The 17,682-nt window shown below is 45.7% G+C and overlaps 1 protein-coding gene across 1 annotated transcript in view; it reads left to right on the top strand.

The window, feature by feature from the left end:
• The window catches only part of PRODH (proline dehydrogenase 1), a 220,076-nt gene that overhangs the window by 120,217 nt on the left and 82,177 nt on the right, over positions 1–17,682 (top strand). Inside the window, exon 5 of the mRNA XM_069758514.1 lies at positions 8,864–8,928. Within this exon, the coding sequence (XP_069614615.1) occupies positions 8,864–8,928 (65 nt within the window). The remainder of the gene's footprint in view (positions 1–8,863; positions 8,929–17,682) is intronic.

Genomic DNA, 17,682 nt, shown 5'->3' on the forward strand with positions numbered 1-17,682 from the left:
CAATCTTGCTGTGTAGCGTGCACGGGGAATTTTGCATTATGGGTCAATGTACCAGCAGACTCATCTATCACTGGCTGGGCAATGGGCAGGATGAGGAGGAAACACAGATATAGGCCCAAAGAATAAAGTGGGCTAAATGCAGTTCAAAATTGGTAGCACAGGACTAACCAGGGGGCATTGCAGTGGAGGACAACTGGAATGAGAGGCTGACACAGAGAGTAGGCCCAAATCAGTAAGTAGTCGACATGCAGTTCAAAATTGGCAACCGTAGTAAACAGGCGGCCCAGCTTTGTTCAGTTGAGGAGAACAGCAAGGAGTGGCAGACACCGATAGTAGGCCCCAACCCAACTAGTAGGCCAAATGCAGTCTAACATTAACAACTACTTAACAAGAGCCTGAAAATGGAATTTCAGGACAGGAAACCAGGAGAACAGCAAGGAGTGGCAGACACCGATAGTAGGCCCCAAACCAACTAGTACGCCAAATGCAGTTGTTCCATTTAACTACAATTTAATGAGAGCCTGAAGATAGAAGTTCAGGAAAGGCAACCTGGAGAACACCTTGGAGTGGAACACACCATCTCTCTACACCCCATACCCAATTTGTAGGCCTAATGCAGTGTAGTTTTCTACAACTACTAAACGAGAGTCGGAAGATCAAAGCAATGTGGACGAAACCTGGGGAACACCTTGGAGTGGAACACACCATCTCTCTACACCCCATACCCAATTTGTAGGCCTAATGCAGTGTAGTTTTCTACAACTACTAAACGAGAGCATGAAGATCGAAGCAATGGAGAGGAAACCTGGGGAACACCTTGGAGTGCAACACACCATCTCTCTACACCCCATACCCAATTTGTAGGCCTAATGCAGCGTAGTTTCCAACAACTACTAAACGAGAGCATGAAGATTGAAGCTCAGGAAAGGCAACCTGGAGAACACCTTGGAGTGGAACACACCATCTCTCTACACCCCATACCCAATTTGTAGGCCTAATGCAGCGTAGTTTCCAACAACTACTAAACGAGAGCATGAAGATTGAAGCTCAGGAAAGGCAACCTGGAGAACACCTTGGAGTGGAACACACCATCTCAATACACCCCATACCCAATTTGTAGGCCTAATGCAGCGTAGTTTCCAACAACTACTAAACGAGAGCATGAAGATTGAAGCAATGGAGAGGAAACCTGGGGAACACCTTGGGGAGGCAGACACCGTTAGTAGGCCCTACCAAAGTTGTACACCCAATGCAGTTTTAAAATTCCTAGAGGCTGAAAACAAGACTATTGACGCTCAGCTTTTTTCAAAGGAACACAGCTGAATTGAGTGGCGCAGACAGACACAGGTAGTAGGACTCAAACCAAAAATGTGGCTCACTGCAGCAGAAAAAAGTTACAGGGGTACACAAGCTGCAGTGCTCTGGGCAGTGGAGGACAATTTCAATAGTGAACCGCAGACAGACTTTGTACGCCTACTATTAAAAAAAGGATGCTCTATGCAATTATAAATAGGTTCTAGGGGTACACGGGCAGCAGTGGTGTGGTCAGTGGAGGCCTAGTGGAAGGAGTGACCGCAGACAGGCATCGAAGGCCTAAAATAATAACACATGGCTGTAGGCAATTTTAAATTGGTTCCAGGGGTACACGGGCAGCAGTGGCCTGGTCAGTGTAGTAGTAGTAGAAAGAACGGACCGCAGACAGGCATCGAAGGCCTAAAATAAAAAAATTGGGCTGGCTGTAGGCAATTTTAAATTGGTTCCAGGGGTACACGGGCAGCAGTGGTGTGGTCAGTGGAGGCATATTGTAAGGAGTGACCGCAGACAGGCATCGAAGGCCTAAAATAATAACACATGGCTGTAGGCAATTTTAAATTGGTTCCAGGGGTACACGGGCAGCAGTGGCCTGGTCAGTGTAGTAGTAGTAGAAAGAACGGACCGCAGACAGGCATCGAAGGCCTAAAATAAAAAAATTGGGCTGGCTGTAGGCAATTTTAAATTGGTTCCAGGGGTACACGGGCAGCAGTGGTGTGGTCAGTGGAGGCCTAGTGGAAGGAGTGACCGCAGACAGGCATCGAAGGCCTAAAATAATAACACATGGCTGTAGGCAATTTTAAATTGGTTCCAGGGGTACACGGGCAGCAGTGGCCTGGTCAGTGTCGTAGTAGTAGAAAGAATGGACCGCAGACAGGCATCGAAGGCCTAAAATAAAAAAATTGGGCTGGCTGTAGGCAATTTTAAATTGGTTCCAGGGGTACATGGGCAGCAGTGGTGTGGTCAGTGGAGGCATAGTGGAAGGAGTGACCGCAGACAGGCTTCGAAGGCCTAACATAACAAAAATGTCAATACAATGGTATTGTCAGTGGCAGGCATTGAAGGATGTCAGCGCATAGACTAAACATTGGTGGAGCTGTGAGATAATTTTGCAAGTGGTAGAGCACTGTTTGAGCTGGGGTGGGGGGAACTGTCTTGTGGCCGGCGGTACAGGCCCAGGGCCCCTCATATTACAACGGTGTGTCTGACGTTGGGTGCGCACCACCACCGCCAGAGACACTTTATTGTACTAGGAGGGACCCAGTGGCAGTGCCGTCGACCAAAAGCGGGCTCACCCACCTCTTCAGACAAACTGCACTCTCACGGGTGCTGTCACCAAGTGTCGATACCACGGCCCCGTGTGGGGAGTTTGGCCATTTAGTGAGGTGTAAACATGTCGTATGCTGGACAATCAGGTGCAGAAAATTACGAGATTGGAAAAGGCATTCAGAATAGTCCACAGGCAAGACCTTTTCATAGGAAAGCTAGGTGTCAGCCGGGCAAGGTGGGGCAAAAGATTTCGAAATCCAGTTGTGGTTCATTTTAATGAAGGTTAGATCATCTACATTTTGGGTAGCCAGACGAGTCCTTTTTTCTGTTAGTATTGAACCTGCAGCACTGAATACTCTTTCTGATAGGACACTAGCTGCTGGGCAAGCAAGCTCCTGCAATGCATATTCTGCCAATTCTGGCCAGGTGTCTAATTTTGATGCCCAGTAATCAAATGGGAATGACGGTTGAGGGAGAACATCGATAAGGGATGAAAAATAGTTTGTAACCATACTGGACAAATGTTGTCTCCTGTCACTTTGAATTGATGCTGCAGTACCTGTCCTGTCTGCGGTCATAGCAAAATCACTCCACAACCTGGTCAGAAAACCCCTCTGGCCAACGCCACTTCTGATTTCTGCCCCTCTAACTCCTCTGGTCTGCTGGCCCCTGCAGCTCGTGTGAGAACGATCACGGGCGCTGTGTGCAGGGAATGCCAGAAGCAAACGGTCCACAAGAGTTGATTGTTTGGTTGCTAATATTAGTTCCAAGTTCTCATGTGGCATTATATTTTGCAATTTGCCTTTATAGCGAGGATCAAGGAGGCAGGCCAACCAGTAATCGTCATCGTTCATCATTTTAGTTATGCGTGTGTCCCTTTTGAGGATACGTAAGGCATAATCCGCCATGTGGGCCAAAGTTCCAGTTCTCAAATCTGCGGTTGTGCTTGGTTGAGGGGCAGTTTCAGGCAAATCCACGTCACTTGTGTCCCTCCAAAAACCAGAACCCGGCCTTGCCGTGCCACCAATTTCCAGTGGCCCCGGAAAAGCTTCCTCATTAAAAATATAATCATCCCCATCATCCTCCTCGTCCTCCTCCTCCTCTTCGCCCGCTAACTCGTCCTGTACACTGCCCTGGCCAGACAATGGCTGACTGTCATCAAGGCTTTCCTCTTCCTCAGCTGCAGACGCCTGATCCTTTATGTGCGTCAAACTTTGCATCAGCAGACGCATTAGGGGGATGCTCATGCTTATTATGGCGTTGTCTGCACTAACCAGCCGTGTGCATTCCTCAAAACACTGAAGGACTTGACACATGTCTTGAATCTTCGACCACTGCATACCTGACAACTCCATGTCTGCCATCCTACTGCCTGCCTGTGTATGTGTATCCTCCCACAAAAACATAACAGCCCGCCTCTGTTCACACAGTCTCTGAAGCATGTGCAGTGTTGAGTTCCACCTTGTTGCAACGTCTATGATTAGGCGATGCTGGGGAAGGTTCAAAGAACGCTGATAGGTCTGCATACGGCTGGAGTGTACGGGCGAACGGCGGATATGTGAGCAAAGTCCACGCACTTTGAGGAGCAGGTCGGATAACCCCGGATAACTTTTCAGGAAGCACTGCACCACCAGGTTTAAGGTGTGAGCCAGGCAAGGAATGTGTTTCAGTTGGGAAAGGGAGATGGCAGCCATGAAATTCCTTCCGTTATCACTCACGACTGCGTTTCTTTCTGCAAGAACTCGGACAGAACTTCCGCGGTGTGTCTGTTGTCGCCCAAACACTTCATAGCCAATACAGCCTGCTGACGTTTGCCAGTAGCTGCCCCATAATGGGAGACCTGGTGTGCAACAGTGGCAGCTGCGGATGGAGTGGTTGTGCGACTGCGGTCTGTGGACGAGCTCTCGCTTCTGCAGGAGGACGAAGAGGAGGAGGAGGGGGTACGAACGGCTACAGCCAACTGTTTCCTAGACCGTGGGCTAGGCAGAACTGTCCCAAACTTGCTGTCCCCTGTGGACCCTGCATCCACAACATTCACCCAGTGTGCCGTGATGGACACATAACGTCCCTGGCCATGCCTACTGGTCCATGCATCTGTTGTCAGGTGCACCTTTGTGCTCACAGATTGCCTGAGTGCATGGACGATGCGCTCTTTAACATGCTGGTGGAGGGCTGGGATGGCTTTTCTGGAAAAAAAGTGTCGACTGGGTAGCTCGTAGCGTGGTACAGCGTAGTCCATCAGGGCTTTGAAAGCTTCGCTTTCAACTAACCGGTAGGGCATCATCTCTAACGAGATTAGTCTAGCTATGTGGGCGTTCAAACCCTGTGTACGCGGATGCGAGGCTAAGTACTTCCTTTTTCTAACCATAGTCTCATGTAGGGTGAGCTGGACTGGAGAGCTGGAGATCGTGGAACTAGCGGGGGTGCCGGTGGACATGGCAGACTGAGAGATGGTGGGAGATGGTATTGTTGCCGCCGGTGCCCTAGATGCAGTGTTTCCTACTACGAAACTGGTGATTCCCTGACCCTGACTGCTTTGGCCTGGCAAAGTAACCTGCACAGATACTGCAGGTGGTGCGGAAAATGGTGGCCCTACACTGCCGGAAGGGATGTTGCGTTGCTGACTAGCTTCATTGGCCGAGGGTGCTACAACCTTAAGGGACGTTTGGTAGTTAGTCCAGGCTTGTAAATGCATGGTGGTTAAATGTCTATGCATGCAACTTGTATTGAGACTTTTCAGATTCTGTCCTCTGCTTAAGGTAGTTGAACATTTTTGACAGATGACTTTGCGCTGATCAATTGGATGTTGTTTAAAAAAATGCCAGACTGCACTCTTTCTAGCATCGGATACCTTTTCAGGCATTGCAGACTGAGCTTTAACCGGATGGCCACGCTGTCCTCCAACAGGTTTTGGCTTTGCCACGCGTTTTGGGCAAGATACGGGCCCGGCAGATGGAACCTGTTGCGATGTTGATGCCTGCTGCGGCCCCTCCTCCTCCGCTTCAGAACTGCTGCCGCCTGCACCCTGTTCCCCCAATGGCTGCCAATCGGGGTCAAGAACTGGGTCATCTATTACCTCTTCTTGTAGCTCGTGTGCAACTTCGTCTGTGTCACCGTGTCGGTCGGTGGTATAGCGTTCGTGATGGGGCAACATAGTCTCATCAGGGTCTGATTCTTGATCATTACCCTGCGAGGGCAATGTTGTGGTCTGAGTCAAAGGACCAGCATAGTAGTCTGGCTGTGGCTGTGCATCAGTGCACTCCATGTCAGATTCAACTTGTAATGGGCATGGACTGTTAACTGCTTCACTTTCTAAGCCAGGGACGGTATGTGTAAAGAGCTCCATGGAGTAACCCGTTGTGTCGCCTGCTGCATTCTTCTCTGTTGTTGTTTTTGCTGAAGAGGACAAGGAAGCGACTTGTCCCTGACCGTGAACATCCACTAACGACGCGCTGCTTTGACATTTACCAGTTTCACGAGAGGAGGCAAAAGAGCTAGAGGCTGAGTCAGCAAGATAAGCCAAAACTTGCTCTTGCTGCTCCGGCTTTAAAAGCGGTTTTCCTACTCCCAGAAAAGGGAGCGTTCGAGGCCTTGTGTAGCCAGACGACGAACCTGGCTCCACAGCTCCAGACTTAGGTGCAATATTTTTTTTCCCACGACCAGCTGATGCTCCACCACTACCACTACCCTCATTACCAGCTGACAATGAACGCCCCCGGCCACGACCTCTTCCACCAGACTTCCTCATTGTTTTAAAAACGTAACCAAACTAACGGTATTTGTTGCTGTCACACAACTTACACGGTGAGCTATAACTTCAGTATGATTTAGCTACCCCTTTACAGGTGAGTGAGACCACAACGAAAATCAGGCACAATGTTACACACTCTGTTGTTGGTGGCAACAAATGAGAGAGATGCCACACACGCAGGACTGTCACTGAAGCACAAATGTAAATATTAATCTCCCACTGATTTGATTTTTTTTTTTTTTAAGGGAGACTTTAGGAAAAAAAAATAATAGAATAAAATGATTTTTTCAGGAAGAATTTAGAAACCAAATAAAATAAAATGATTTTTTCAGGGAGAATTTAGAAAACAAATAAAACAAAAAAAGGCTTTCTATGGCCCACTGAGTGAGAGATGACGCACACAGGAGTCAGGAGTGGCACACAAGCCCAGAGGCCAATATTTATCTCCCACTGATTGATGTAGTGATTTTTTCAGGTAGATTTTGGAACCCAAATCAAGCTAAAAAAATAATAGGCTTTCTATGGCCCACAATTGGAGAGAGAGAGAGATGGCACACCCAGGAGTCAAGACTGGCACACAAGCAGAAAGGGCAATATTAATCTCCCACTGATTGATTTATTGATTTTTTTCAGGTAGAATTTAGAACCCAAATCAACCAAAAACATAAATAGGCTTTCTATGGCCCACTATTTGTGAGAGAGATGGCACGCTCAGGACTGGCACACAAGCCCAGAGGCCAATATTAATCTCCCACTTTTTATTTTTTTTCAGGGATAATTTATAAACCCAATAAAAAAAATAATAAATAGGCTTTCTATGGCCCACTATCTGAGAGAGAGAGATGGCACGCTTAGGACTGGCACACAAGCCCAAAGGCCAATATTAATCTCCCTTTTTTTTTTCAGGGAGAATTTATAAAACCAAAAAAATAAAAATAAATAGGCTTTCTATGGCCCACTATTTGTGAGAGAGATGGCACGCTCAGAACTGGCACACAAGCCCAGAGGCCAATATTAATCTCCCACTGATTGATTTATTGATTTTTTTCAGGTAGAATTTAGAACCCAAATCAAGCAAAAAAAAAAAAAAATAGGCTTTCTATGGCCCACTGAGTGAGAGATGGCACACACAGGGATGGCACTCTAGCAGAAATGCCAATCTTAATCTCCCACAAAAAAAAAAAAAAAACAGGGAGTGTCCAACAATTACTATCTCCCTGCAGTAATCTCAGCCAGGTATGGCAGGCAGCAATAAGGAGTGGACTGATGCACAAATTAAATAAAAAGTGTGGACAAACAAAAAAGATAGCTGTGCAGAAAGGAAGGAACAAGAGGATTTGTGCTTTAAAAAACGCAGTTGGTTTGCACAGCGGCGTACACACAGCAATGCAGCTATCAGGGAGCCTTCTAGGGCAGCCCAATGAGCTACAGCGCTGAGGGGGAAAAAAAAAAATGTAGCTTCCACTGTCCCTGCACACCGAAGGTGGTGTTGGGCAGTGGAAATCGCTACAGCACAAGCGGTTTGGTGGTTAATGGACCCTGCCTAACGCTATCCCTGCTTCTGACGAAGCGGCAGCAACCTCTCCCTAAGCTCAGATCAGCAGCAGTAACATGGCAGTCGGCGGGAACGCCCCTTTATAGCCCCTGTGACGCCGCAGACAGCAAGCCAATCACTGCAATGCCCTTCTCTAAGATGGTGGGGACCAGGACCTATGTCATCACGCTGCCCACACTCTGCGTTTACCTTCATTGGCTGAGAAATGGCGCTTTTCGCGTCATTGAAACGCGACTTTGGCGCGAAAGTCGCGTACCGCATTGCCGACCCCACACAGGGGTCGGATCGGGTTTCATGAAACCCGACTTTGCCAAAAGTCTGCGACTTTTGAAAATGAACGACCCGTTTCGCTCAACCCTACTCAAAACCAGTTTTCTGGTTAAAAGAATTCAGAATACGCTTTTGAGAAACACTCATAATATTCCTGAACATCTACTGATGTTAAAAAAAAAAAAAAAAACATTTTTAAATGGCATCTGTCACGAGGTTTTTGCTATGTAACCTGAGAGCACCATGACTGAAGGGAAGAGATCCCAATTCCAGTGATTTATCACTGGGCTACTTGCTGAAGTTTTGATAAAATCCCGGTTTTCTCTGATGCAGATGTACCAGTTCCCTGAATGCTGAGCTCTGTATAACCTCACCCACAGCACTGATTGGCAGCTTTCTGTGTATACTGTGCATAGGCAGAAATAAGTGATAAGTAATCAGTGGTGAGTGTGGGGTTACACAGAGCTCAAGCATATGGAGGACTACATGACACGAGACCACTAGTCCTCTAGTGATCTGCTGATAAAATGTTGATTTTTTTTTTTTATTGATACTACAAGCACCCAGTAAATTACACACCGAAGGGTCTCTTCCCCTACACCATGCAGCTTTTAGATTAAATAACATAAACCCGCTGACAGATTCCCTGTAAGACTTAGTAACTATTCTTCAAAAATCTGAATTTGTGTATTTTCTTTTCCTTCCAGGGGGGAGTTCTGAGGATGGATTTTCTGCAATAAAGCTGACTGCGTTAGGAAGACCACAATTTCTGGTAATCTAATTCTCTCGCTCACAATATATTTCTGCTTTGTAAGGGTTGAAAACCACCTGTAGCAAAACTTTCTGGAATTGTCAAAGATCATCATATTATCTGTCCTTTGGGGAAGATCCGCTAATCTCACTTATATAACGGCAACGTTTTCAGCAGCACTTTACAAATCAGAGAAAATATCCACAAAGAAAATTTAGACTTGCGGAGAAAGAAACCAAAGAACCTTTCTCATTCCAAAATGCTATTAACCTGCAGATATAAGGTTAATTTGCAGATTAAGGCTACTTTCACACTAGCGTCATTCTCTGCCCGTCGCAGTGCGTCGGGCTGGCGTACTGACGCATACTGTGGATGCGCCGCACAACGGGGGCAGCGGATGCATTTTTCCAACGCATCCGCTGCCCCATTCTGAGTTGCGGGGAGGAGGGGGCGGAGTTCCGGCCGCGCATGCGCGGTCGGAAATGGCGGACACAACGCCCCAAAAAACGTTACATGCAACGTTTTTTGGTGCCGACGGTCCGCCACAACACAACGCAACTGTCGCATGACGGTTGCGACGTGTGGCAAAGCGGCGCTAATGTTAGTTTAGGGACAAAAAAAACGCATCCTGCAAGCAATTTTGCAGGATGCGTTTTTTCTCCAAAACGACGCATTGCGACGTGCGTCGTACGACGCTGGTGTGAAAGTAGCCTCAGTGTTACAAAATTTCCCGGCCTCTGCACTGAAAGCTCAGCTACTGGGAGAAAATGAAGTTTATTCCTCCCAGTAGCCTTAGGCTTTCAGTCACAGAGGCGCGACCAGTAAGCTCTCAGTATATAGTGAGTGGCGGCTGTAACCACACCTTGGCGCTGACTGACAGCTGGCTCAGCAGTGGATCAGTGCAAAGCTGGCTGTCAGTCAGTGCCAGAGGCACGGTTACAGCTGTCGTTCACTATGTACTGAGCAGTGACTGAAAGCCGGAGGCTAAAAGGAAGAATAAAGTTCCTCTCAATAGCCAGACTTCAGTGCAGCTGCCTGGCAGCTATGAATCGTTATTAACCGACTGATTAACCCCATACTTGCAGGTCAATAGCCTTTTGGGATTTGATGGTTCCCTTGAGCCATTTCAAATAAAAAGGAGTTGGCCCTCCTGTCAATCTGCCAGACACTTTGTAAATATCTCAAGAACAAAGCTTGTGTTACTCACTCTTTTTCCTTATGCCGTTTGACCTAAGCATGTATTTTTGCCAAGGGGGTCTGTTTTATGTGGAGGTCTCAAGTGACAATGGTTCAATCAACAGCCATTTTGTGTGTTTAACCCCTTAGTGACGGAGCCAAATTTTTGAAATCTGACCAGTGTCACTTTGTGGTAATAACTCTGCAACGCTTCAACAAATCCCAGTGATTTTGAGATTGTTTTTTCGTGACACATTATACTTTATGATAATGATAAATTTAGGTCAATACGTTTTGTGTTTATTTATGAAAAATATCAAAATATTGAGAAAAATGTTAAAAAATTAGCAATTTCCTAATTTGAATGATTACCCCTTTAATCCAGATGGTCATACCACAGCAAACCATTAATAAATAACATTTTCCACATGTCGGCTTTACATCAGCACCATTTGTAAAATGTTATTTTATTTTGTTAGAATTTTAGGAGGTTTAAAAATGTAGCAGCAATGTTTAATTTTTTTCAAGGAAATTTACAAAATTTATTTTTTTAGGGACTTATCCATGTTTGAAGTGACTTTAGGGGTCTTATATATTGGGAAACCCACAAATGTGATACCATTTTAAAAACAGCACCTCCTGACATATTGAAAACTGCTGTCAGGTAGTTTATTAACCCTTCAGGTGCTTTACAGGAATTAATGCAAAGTGGTATGGCAGAAATGAAAATGTGTATTTTTACCACCTAAATGCCTCTAACTTCTAAACAGATTACTACAGCCGTCAGACTCTAAGGCCGCTATTTGGTCGTGAATTACCATCGCAAACATCAGGACCACAAAATCATGATCTGATGGCACCAATTGGGATAAAGAGGAAGCCCCCACACTCTGTTAACCATTTATAATGATGTAGTCACTATTGACAGCAGCATCTAAGGGGTTAAACAGATTTGGACAGTGCAAACACTGATCGTGGCTGATGCAGCAAGTTGTCAGCTATAGTGGACAGCCGACAGCTGCTGGCTTGTCACCTGTATGGGGAGGCTATTCTCTTATATCTCAGGTCAGTTAAAAGACGTATTGGCGGTCATTAAGGGGTTAAAGAAAAAAAATTGCAGTCAGGTTTCATTAATAAATTAACTGTTTGGCTATTTCAGCATCTGTCTGTCACAAACTAAATTTTGGGGAAATAAAAGAAATTGAACAGCTAATTTGGTCCTCCTGCATCTTATTTTTGCTGTCACGCAGACACTGCTGCACCCTTGGAGAAAATAATTGATAATGATTAAATCCTAAGTTTTGCTCTTGTCAGTTAATTACATAAATAAGGATTATTTTATAATCGTATGGAAGATAAAGGAGATTTAGTGCAATGTTTTGTTTCGCTCTAAGCTGTAGACCATGCAAAAGAAAAGGAGAGAGAAAAAGCTTGTAACGTGCTTTATTGACCATTCTATTGAACTTGTAATTTAAGTGACTTGCATTGGTGGCTAATGTCTTTGGTAGGTAAGTCAATGCTACTTTAGACCTCACTAATTTAAAACACACAAAGGAAAACCACAGCAGTTAATTGCAAGGTCTGTTACAGCTTCATCACTGCTAGGCACCGTTTTATCCATGATGTGTCTTTATGCATTTCTATAATTCCCTTTGCAGGACTGGTTTGTAAGCTATAGAAAAAATGGTCACAAAACACAGAGTGAATAAATAGTTGAGTGCTCTGCTAATGATTAGAAACCCAAGAAGAACAAAAAAAGATGGAGTAAGCAAAACCACCGAACAAGGGAATATGTTAATAAAGAAAACAAAAAAACAACCTTTTATTGGCTACATTAACCCCTTAGCGACCGCCGATACGCCTTTTAACGGCGGCCGCTAAGGGTACTTAAACCACAGCGCCGTTAATTAATGGCGCTGTGGAAAAAGTGAATAGCGCCCCCCAGAGTCGGATTTTCTCCGGAGAACATGATTCGGGGGGGTTTTAACCCACCCCGCATTTGCGATCGCCGGTAATTAACAGTTTACCGGCGATCGCAAAAAAAAAAAAAAAACGCGATCTCTTTTTAATTTCTCTGTCCTCCGATGTGATCGCACATCGGAGGACAGAGAAAAGGGGTCCCAGATAGCCCCCCAATACTCACCTATCTCCCCCGATGCTCCTCGTGTCTCCCGGTGGGCGCCGCCATCTTCAAAATGGCGGGCGCATGCGCAGTGCGCCCGCCGGCCGGCACCGGGAGAATCTTTGGGGTCTCGGCTGCCGGGGGTAGCCGAGACCCCAAAGAACATGATCGGGGTCGGTTTTACTGACCCTCTTTTTGCGATCGCCGGTAATTAACTGTTTACCGGCGACCGCAAAAAAAAAAAAAAAAGCAAAGTGTAATTCTCTGTGATCGCACATCAGAGGACAGAGAAATAGGGGGATGCGGGGACCCTAGCATACTCACCTGTGTCCCTGGATCCTCCTGCTGCTCCTCCTGGCTGCCGGGGAAAAGAAAATGGCGGGCGCATGCGCAGTGTGCCCGCCATCTGTCTCCATCTGCTGGCCGGCAGGAGAACAGCAGTTGGGGCTAAAATTAGGGTTAGGGGTAGGGCTAGGGTTAGGGCTAGGGCTAAATTTAGGGTTAGGGTTGGGGCTAAATTTAGGGTTAGGCTTCTTTCACACTTACGTCGGTACGGGGCCGTCGCAATGCGTCGGCCCGACATACCGACGCACGTTGTGAAAATTGTGCACAACGTGGGCAGCGGATGTAGTTTTTCAACGCAGCCGCTGCCCAATCTATGTCCTGGGGAGGAGGGAGCGGAGTTACGGCAACGCATGCGCGGTCAGAAATGGCGGATACGACGTACAAAAAAAACATTTCATTGGACTTTTTTTGTGTCGACGGTCCGCCAAAACACAACTGATCCAGTGCACGACGGACGCGACGTGTGGCCATCCGTCACGATCTGTCGGCAATACAAGTCTATGGGCAAAAAACGCATCCTGCGGGCACATTTGCAGGATCCGTTTCTTGTCCAAAGCTACGGACTGCGACGGATTCCAAACGTCGCAAGTGTGAAAGTAGCCTTAGGGTTAGGGTTGGGGCTAAAGTTAGGGCTAGGGTTGGGGCTAAAGTTAGGGTTAGAGTTGGGATTAGGGTTAAGGTTTGGATTAGGGTTGGCATTAGGGTTACGCTTGGGATTAGGGTTAGGTTTGGGATTAGGGTTAGGGGTGTGTTGGATTTAGGGTTTTGATTAGGGTTATGGTTAGGGTTGACATTAGGGTTGTTTTGGGGTAAGGGTTGTGATTATCGTTAGGGTTAGTGATTAGGATTATGGATCAGGTTGGGGTTAGGGGTGTGTTGGAGTTGGGTTGGAGCTAGAATTGGGGGGTTTCCACTGTTTAGGTACATCAGGGGGTCTCCAAACACGACAGCCAATTTTGCGCTCAAAAAGTCAAATGGTGCTCCCTCCCTTCTGAGCTCTGCCGTGCGCCCAAACAGTGGGTTACCCCCACATATGGGGCATCAGCATACTCGGGATAAATTGGACAACAACTTCTGGGGTCCAATTTCTCTTGTTACCCTTGTGAAAATAAAAACTTGGGGGCTACAAAATCTTTTGTGGAAAAATATATATATATATTTTTTTTATGACTCTGCATTATAAACTTCTGTGAAGCACTTGGGCATTCAAAGTTCTCACCACACATCTATATAAGTTCCTTGGGGGGTCTAGTTTCCAAAACGGGGTCACTTGTGGGGGGTTACTACTGTTTAGGTACATCAGGGGCTCTGCAAACACAACATAACGCCCACAGACCATTCTATCAAAATCTGCATTCCAAAACGGCGCTCCTTCCCTTCCGAGCTCTGCCGTGCACCCAAACAGTGGTTTACCCCCACATATGGCGCATCAGCGTACTCTGGATAAATTGGACAACAACTATTGCAGTCCAATTTCTCCTGTTACCCTTGTGAAAATAAAAACTTGGGGGCTACAATATCTTTTTTGTGGAAAAAAAAAATATTTTTTATTTTCACGACTCTGCATTCTAAACTTCTGTGAAGCACTTGGGCATTCAAAGTTCTCACCACACATCTAGATAAGTTCCATGGGGGGTCTAGTTTCCAAAATGGGGTCACTTGTGGGGAATTTCTACTGTTTAGGCACATCAGGGGCTCTCCAAACGCGACATGGCGTCCGATCTTAATTCCAGCCAATTCTACATTGAAAAAGTAAAACGGCACTCTTTCTCTTCCAAGCTCTGCGGTGCGCCCAAACAGTGGTTTACCCTCACATATTGGGTATCGACATACTCAGGAGAAATTGCACAACAACTTTAGTGGTCTAATTTCTCCTGTTACCCTTGTGAAAATTAAAATTTGTGGGCAAAAAGATCATTTTTGTGTAAACAAAAGCGATTTTTTTTTTTTATTTTCATGGCTCTACATTATAAACTTCTGTGAAGCAATTGGGGGTTCAAAGTGCTCACCACACATCTAGATAAGTTCCTTAAGGGGTCTAGTTTCCAAAATGGTGTCACTTGTGGGGAGCTTCCACTGTTTAGGCACATCAGGGGCTCTCTAAACGTGACATGGCGTCCGATCTCAATTCCAGCCAATTCTGCATTGAAAAAGTCAAACGGCGCTCCTTCACTTCTAAGTTCTGCGGTGCGTCCAAAAAGTGGTTTACCCCCACATATGGGGTATTGGCATATTCAGGAGAAATTGCATAACAAAATTTATGGTTACATTTCTGTTTTTACACATGTGAAAATAAAAAAAATGGTTCTGAATTAAGATGTTTGCAAAAAAAAGTTAAATGTTCATTTTTTTCCTTCCACATTGTTTCAGTTCCTGTGAAGCACGTAAAGGGTTAATAAACTTCTTGAATGTGGTTTTGAGAACCTTGAGGGGTGTAGTTTTTAGAAAGGTGTCACACTTCGTTATTTTCTATCATATAGACCCCTCAAAATGACTTCAAATGTGATGTGGTCCCTAAAAAAAAAATGGTGTTGTAAAAATGAGAAATTGCTGGTCAACTTTTAACCCTTATAACTCCCTAACAAAAAAAAATTTTGTTTCCAAAATTGTGCTGATGTAAAGTAGACATGTGGGAAATGTTATTTATTAACTATTTTTCGTGACATATCTCTCTGATTTAAGGGCATAAAAATACAAAGTTTGAAAATTGCAAAATTTTAAAAATTTTCGCCATATTTCCGTTTTTTTCATAAATAATCGCAAGTAATATCGAAGAAATGTTACCACTAACATGAAGTACAATATGTCACGAAAAAACAGTCTCACAATCAGCGGGATCCGTTGAAGCGTTCCAGAGTTATAACCTCATAAAGTGACAGTGGTCAGAATTGCAAAAATTGGCTCGGTCATTAAGTACCAAATTGGCTCTGTCACTAAGGGGTTAAAGACTCATCACCGGAGATGTAACAAATAGAGGTCTAATAAGAAGGATATGAATAGTTGGGGAACCGCATCAAAGTCCAATGAAAAACAAAAGGAGAATAGCATGCACCCAATGGATCAATTCCTAATGAGGACATATAGAAATGAGCAAGAAAATATGTGCAATAAGAACAAACGAGATGTCCACGATCTCAAGTGCCATGTGCGTTTCAGTATCTCATATAGTGCTTATGGTAGGGGAGGATTTAGATGAACCCACCTCATAGACTGGATGGTAAATCGTGGACAGCTCTTATTTTCTTGATCATTTCTATATGTCCTCATTGGGGACTGATCTATAGGGTGCATACTGTTGTTCTGTTTGTTTTTCTTTGGACGTTGATGTAGTTCCCCCATTATTCATATTCTCCTTATTAGACCCTTATCTACTATATAACTGTCTAAGGGTCACTTACGTCTGTCTGTCACGGAAATCCCAAGTCGCTGATTGGTCGTGGCAAAACGGCCATGGCCAATCAGCGACGGGCACAACCCAGCGGCAAAATGGCCGCTCCTTACTCCCCGTAGAGAATGTGCCCGCTCTATACTCCCCTCCAGTCAGCGCTCACACAGGGTTAATGACAGCGTTAACGGACCGCGTTATGCCGCGGGTAACGCACTCCGTTAACGCTGCTATTAACCCTGTGTGTCCCCAACTTTTTACTATTGATGCTGCCTATGCAGCATCAATAGTAAAAAGATCTAATGTTAAAAATAATAATAAAAAAAAAACCTGCTGTTCTCACCTTCCGTCGTCCGACGATGCGCTCGCACCTGCCGCCAGCTTCCGTTCCCAGAGATGCATTGCGAAATTACCCAGAAGACTTAGCGGTCTCGTGAGACTGCTAAGTCATCTGGGTAATTTCGCAATGCATCCTGGGAACGAAATATGGCGGCAGCCGCACGCACGCATAGGCACAGCTTCGCTGGAACCCGGCGGGTGAGTATATAACTATTTTTTTTATTTTAATTACATGGTGAGTGACCGGGCCCGGGCGTAGTGATCTATGTGTACGGTGGCCCCAGCTGTGCAGAGTAGTAGTGTATCATATGAAGCTGTATGGGACTATTTACTTCTATGGCCAGTGTTAGATATTATGTAGGCTGTGCTATATATTACGTGGCCAGTGTTATATACTACGTGGGCTGTGCCATATACTGCGTGGGCTGTCTTATATACTACATGGGCTATGTTATTTATAGTAAAAAGATCTAATGTTAAAAATGATAATAAAAAAAAAAAATAGTTATATACTCACCGTCCGTCGGCCCCTCGGATCCAGAACAGGCCTTTCCCACTCCTCGCGACGCTCCGGTGACCGCTCCATGCATTGCGATCTTATGAGATGATGACGTAGCGGTCTTGTGAGACCGCTACGTCATCATCTCGCGAGACCGCAATGCACTCTTGAGACCGGAGTGCGCGAAGAGTAACGGTAAACGCTTCGCTTGGATCCGGGGAGATGTCAGAGGGTGAATATATAACTATTTTTTTTATTTAAATTTTTTTTTTTTTTTTTTAACAGGGATATGATGCCCACATTGTAATGTACTTCGCGCGCGGGCTGCGCAATGTACTGCGCGCGCGGGCTGCGCAATGTACTGCGCGCGCGGGCTGTGCTATATACTACGTGGCCGGCCGCAAACAATCAGCGACAGGCGCAGTATTCAATGTATTATTCTAAAATCTTCATAAATAAACTACATACGTATTCTAGAATACCGGATGCGCTAGAATCTGGCTACCACCGAGTCTACTATATAATTGTCTAAGGGTCACTTCCGTCTGTCTTTCTGTCTGTCACGGAAATCCCAAGTCGCTGATTGGTCGCGGCAAAACAGCCACGACCAATCAGCGACTGGCACGGTCCGGCAGCAAAATGGCCGCTCTTTACTCCCCGCAGTCAGTGCCCGCTCCATACTCCCCTCCAGTCAGCGCTCACACAGGGTTAATGGCAGCGTTAACGGACCGCGTTATGCCGCGGTGTAACGCACTCCGTTAACGCTGCTATTAACCCTGTGTGACCAACTTTTTACTATTGATGCTGCCTATGCAGAGACCGCAATGCACTCTTGAGACCAGAGCGCACGAGGAGCGTCGGTAACCGCATCGCCTGGATCCGGGGGCCAACAGAAGGTGAGTGTATAAC

This window comes from Ranitomeya imitator, chromosome 1 (genome assembly GCF_032444005.1).
Source record: "Ranitomeya imitator isolate aRanImi1 chromosome 1, aRanImi1.pri, whole genome shotgun sequence".
NCBI lineage: Eukaryota > Metazoa > Chordata > Amphibia > Anura > Dendrobatidae > Ranitomeya > Ranitomeya imitator.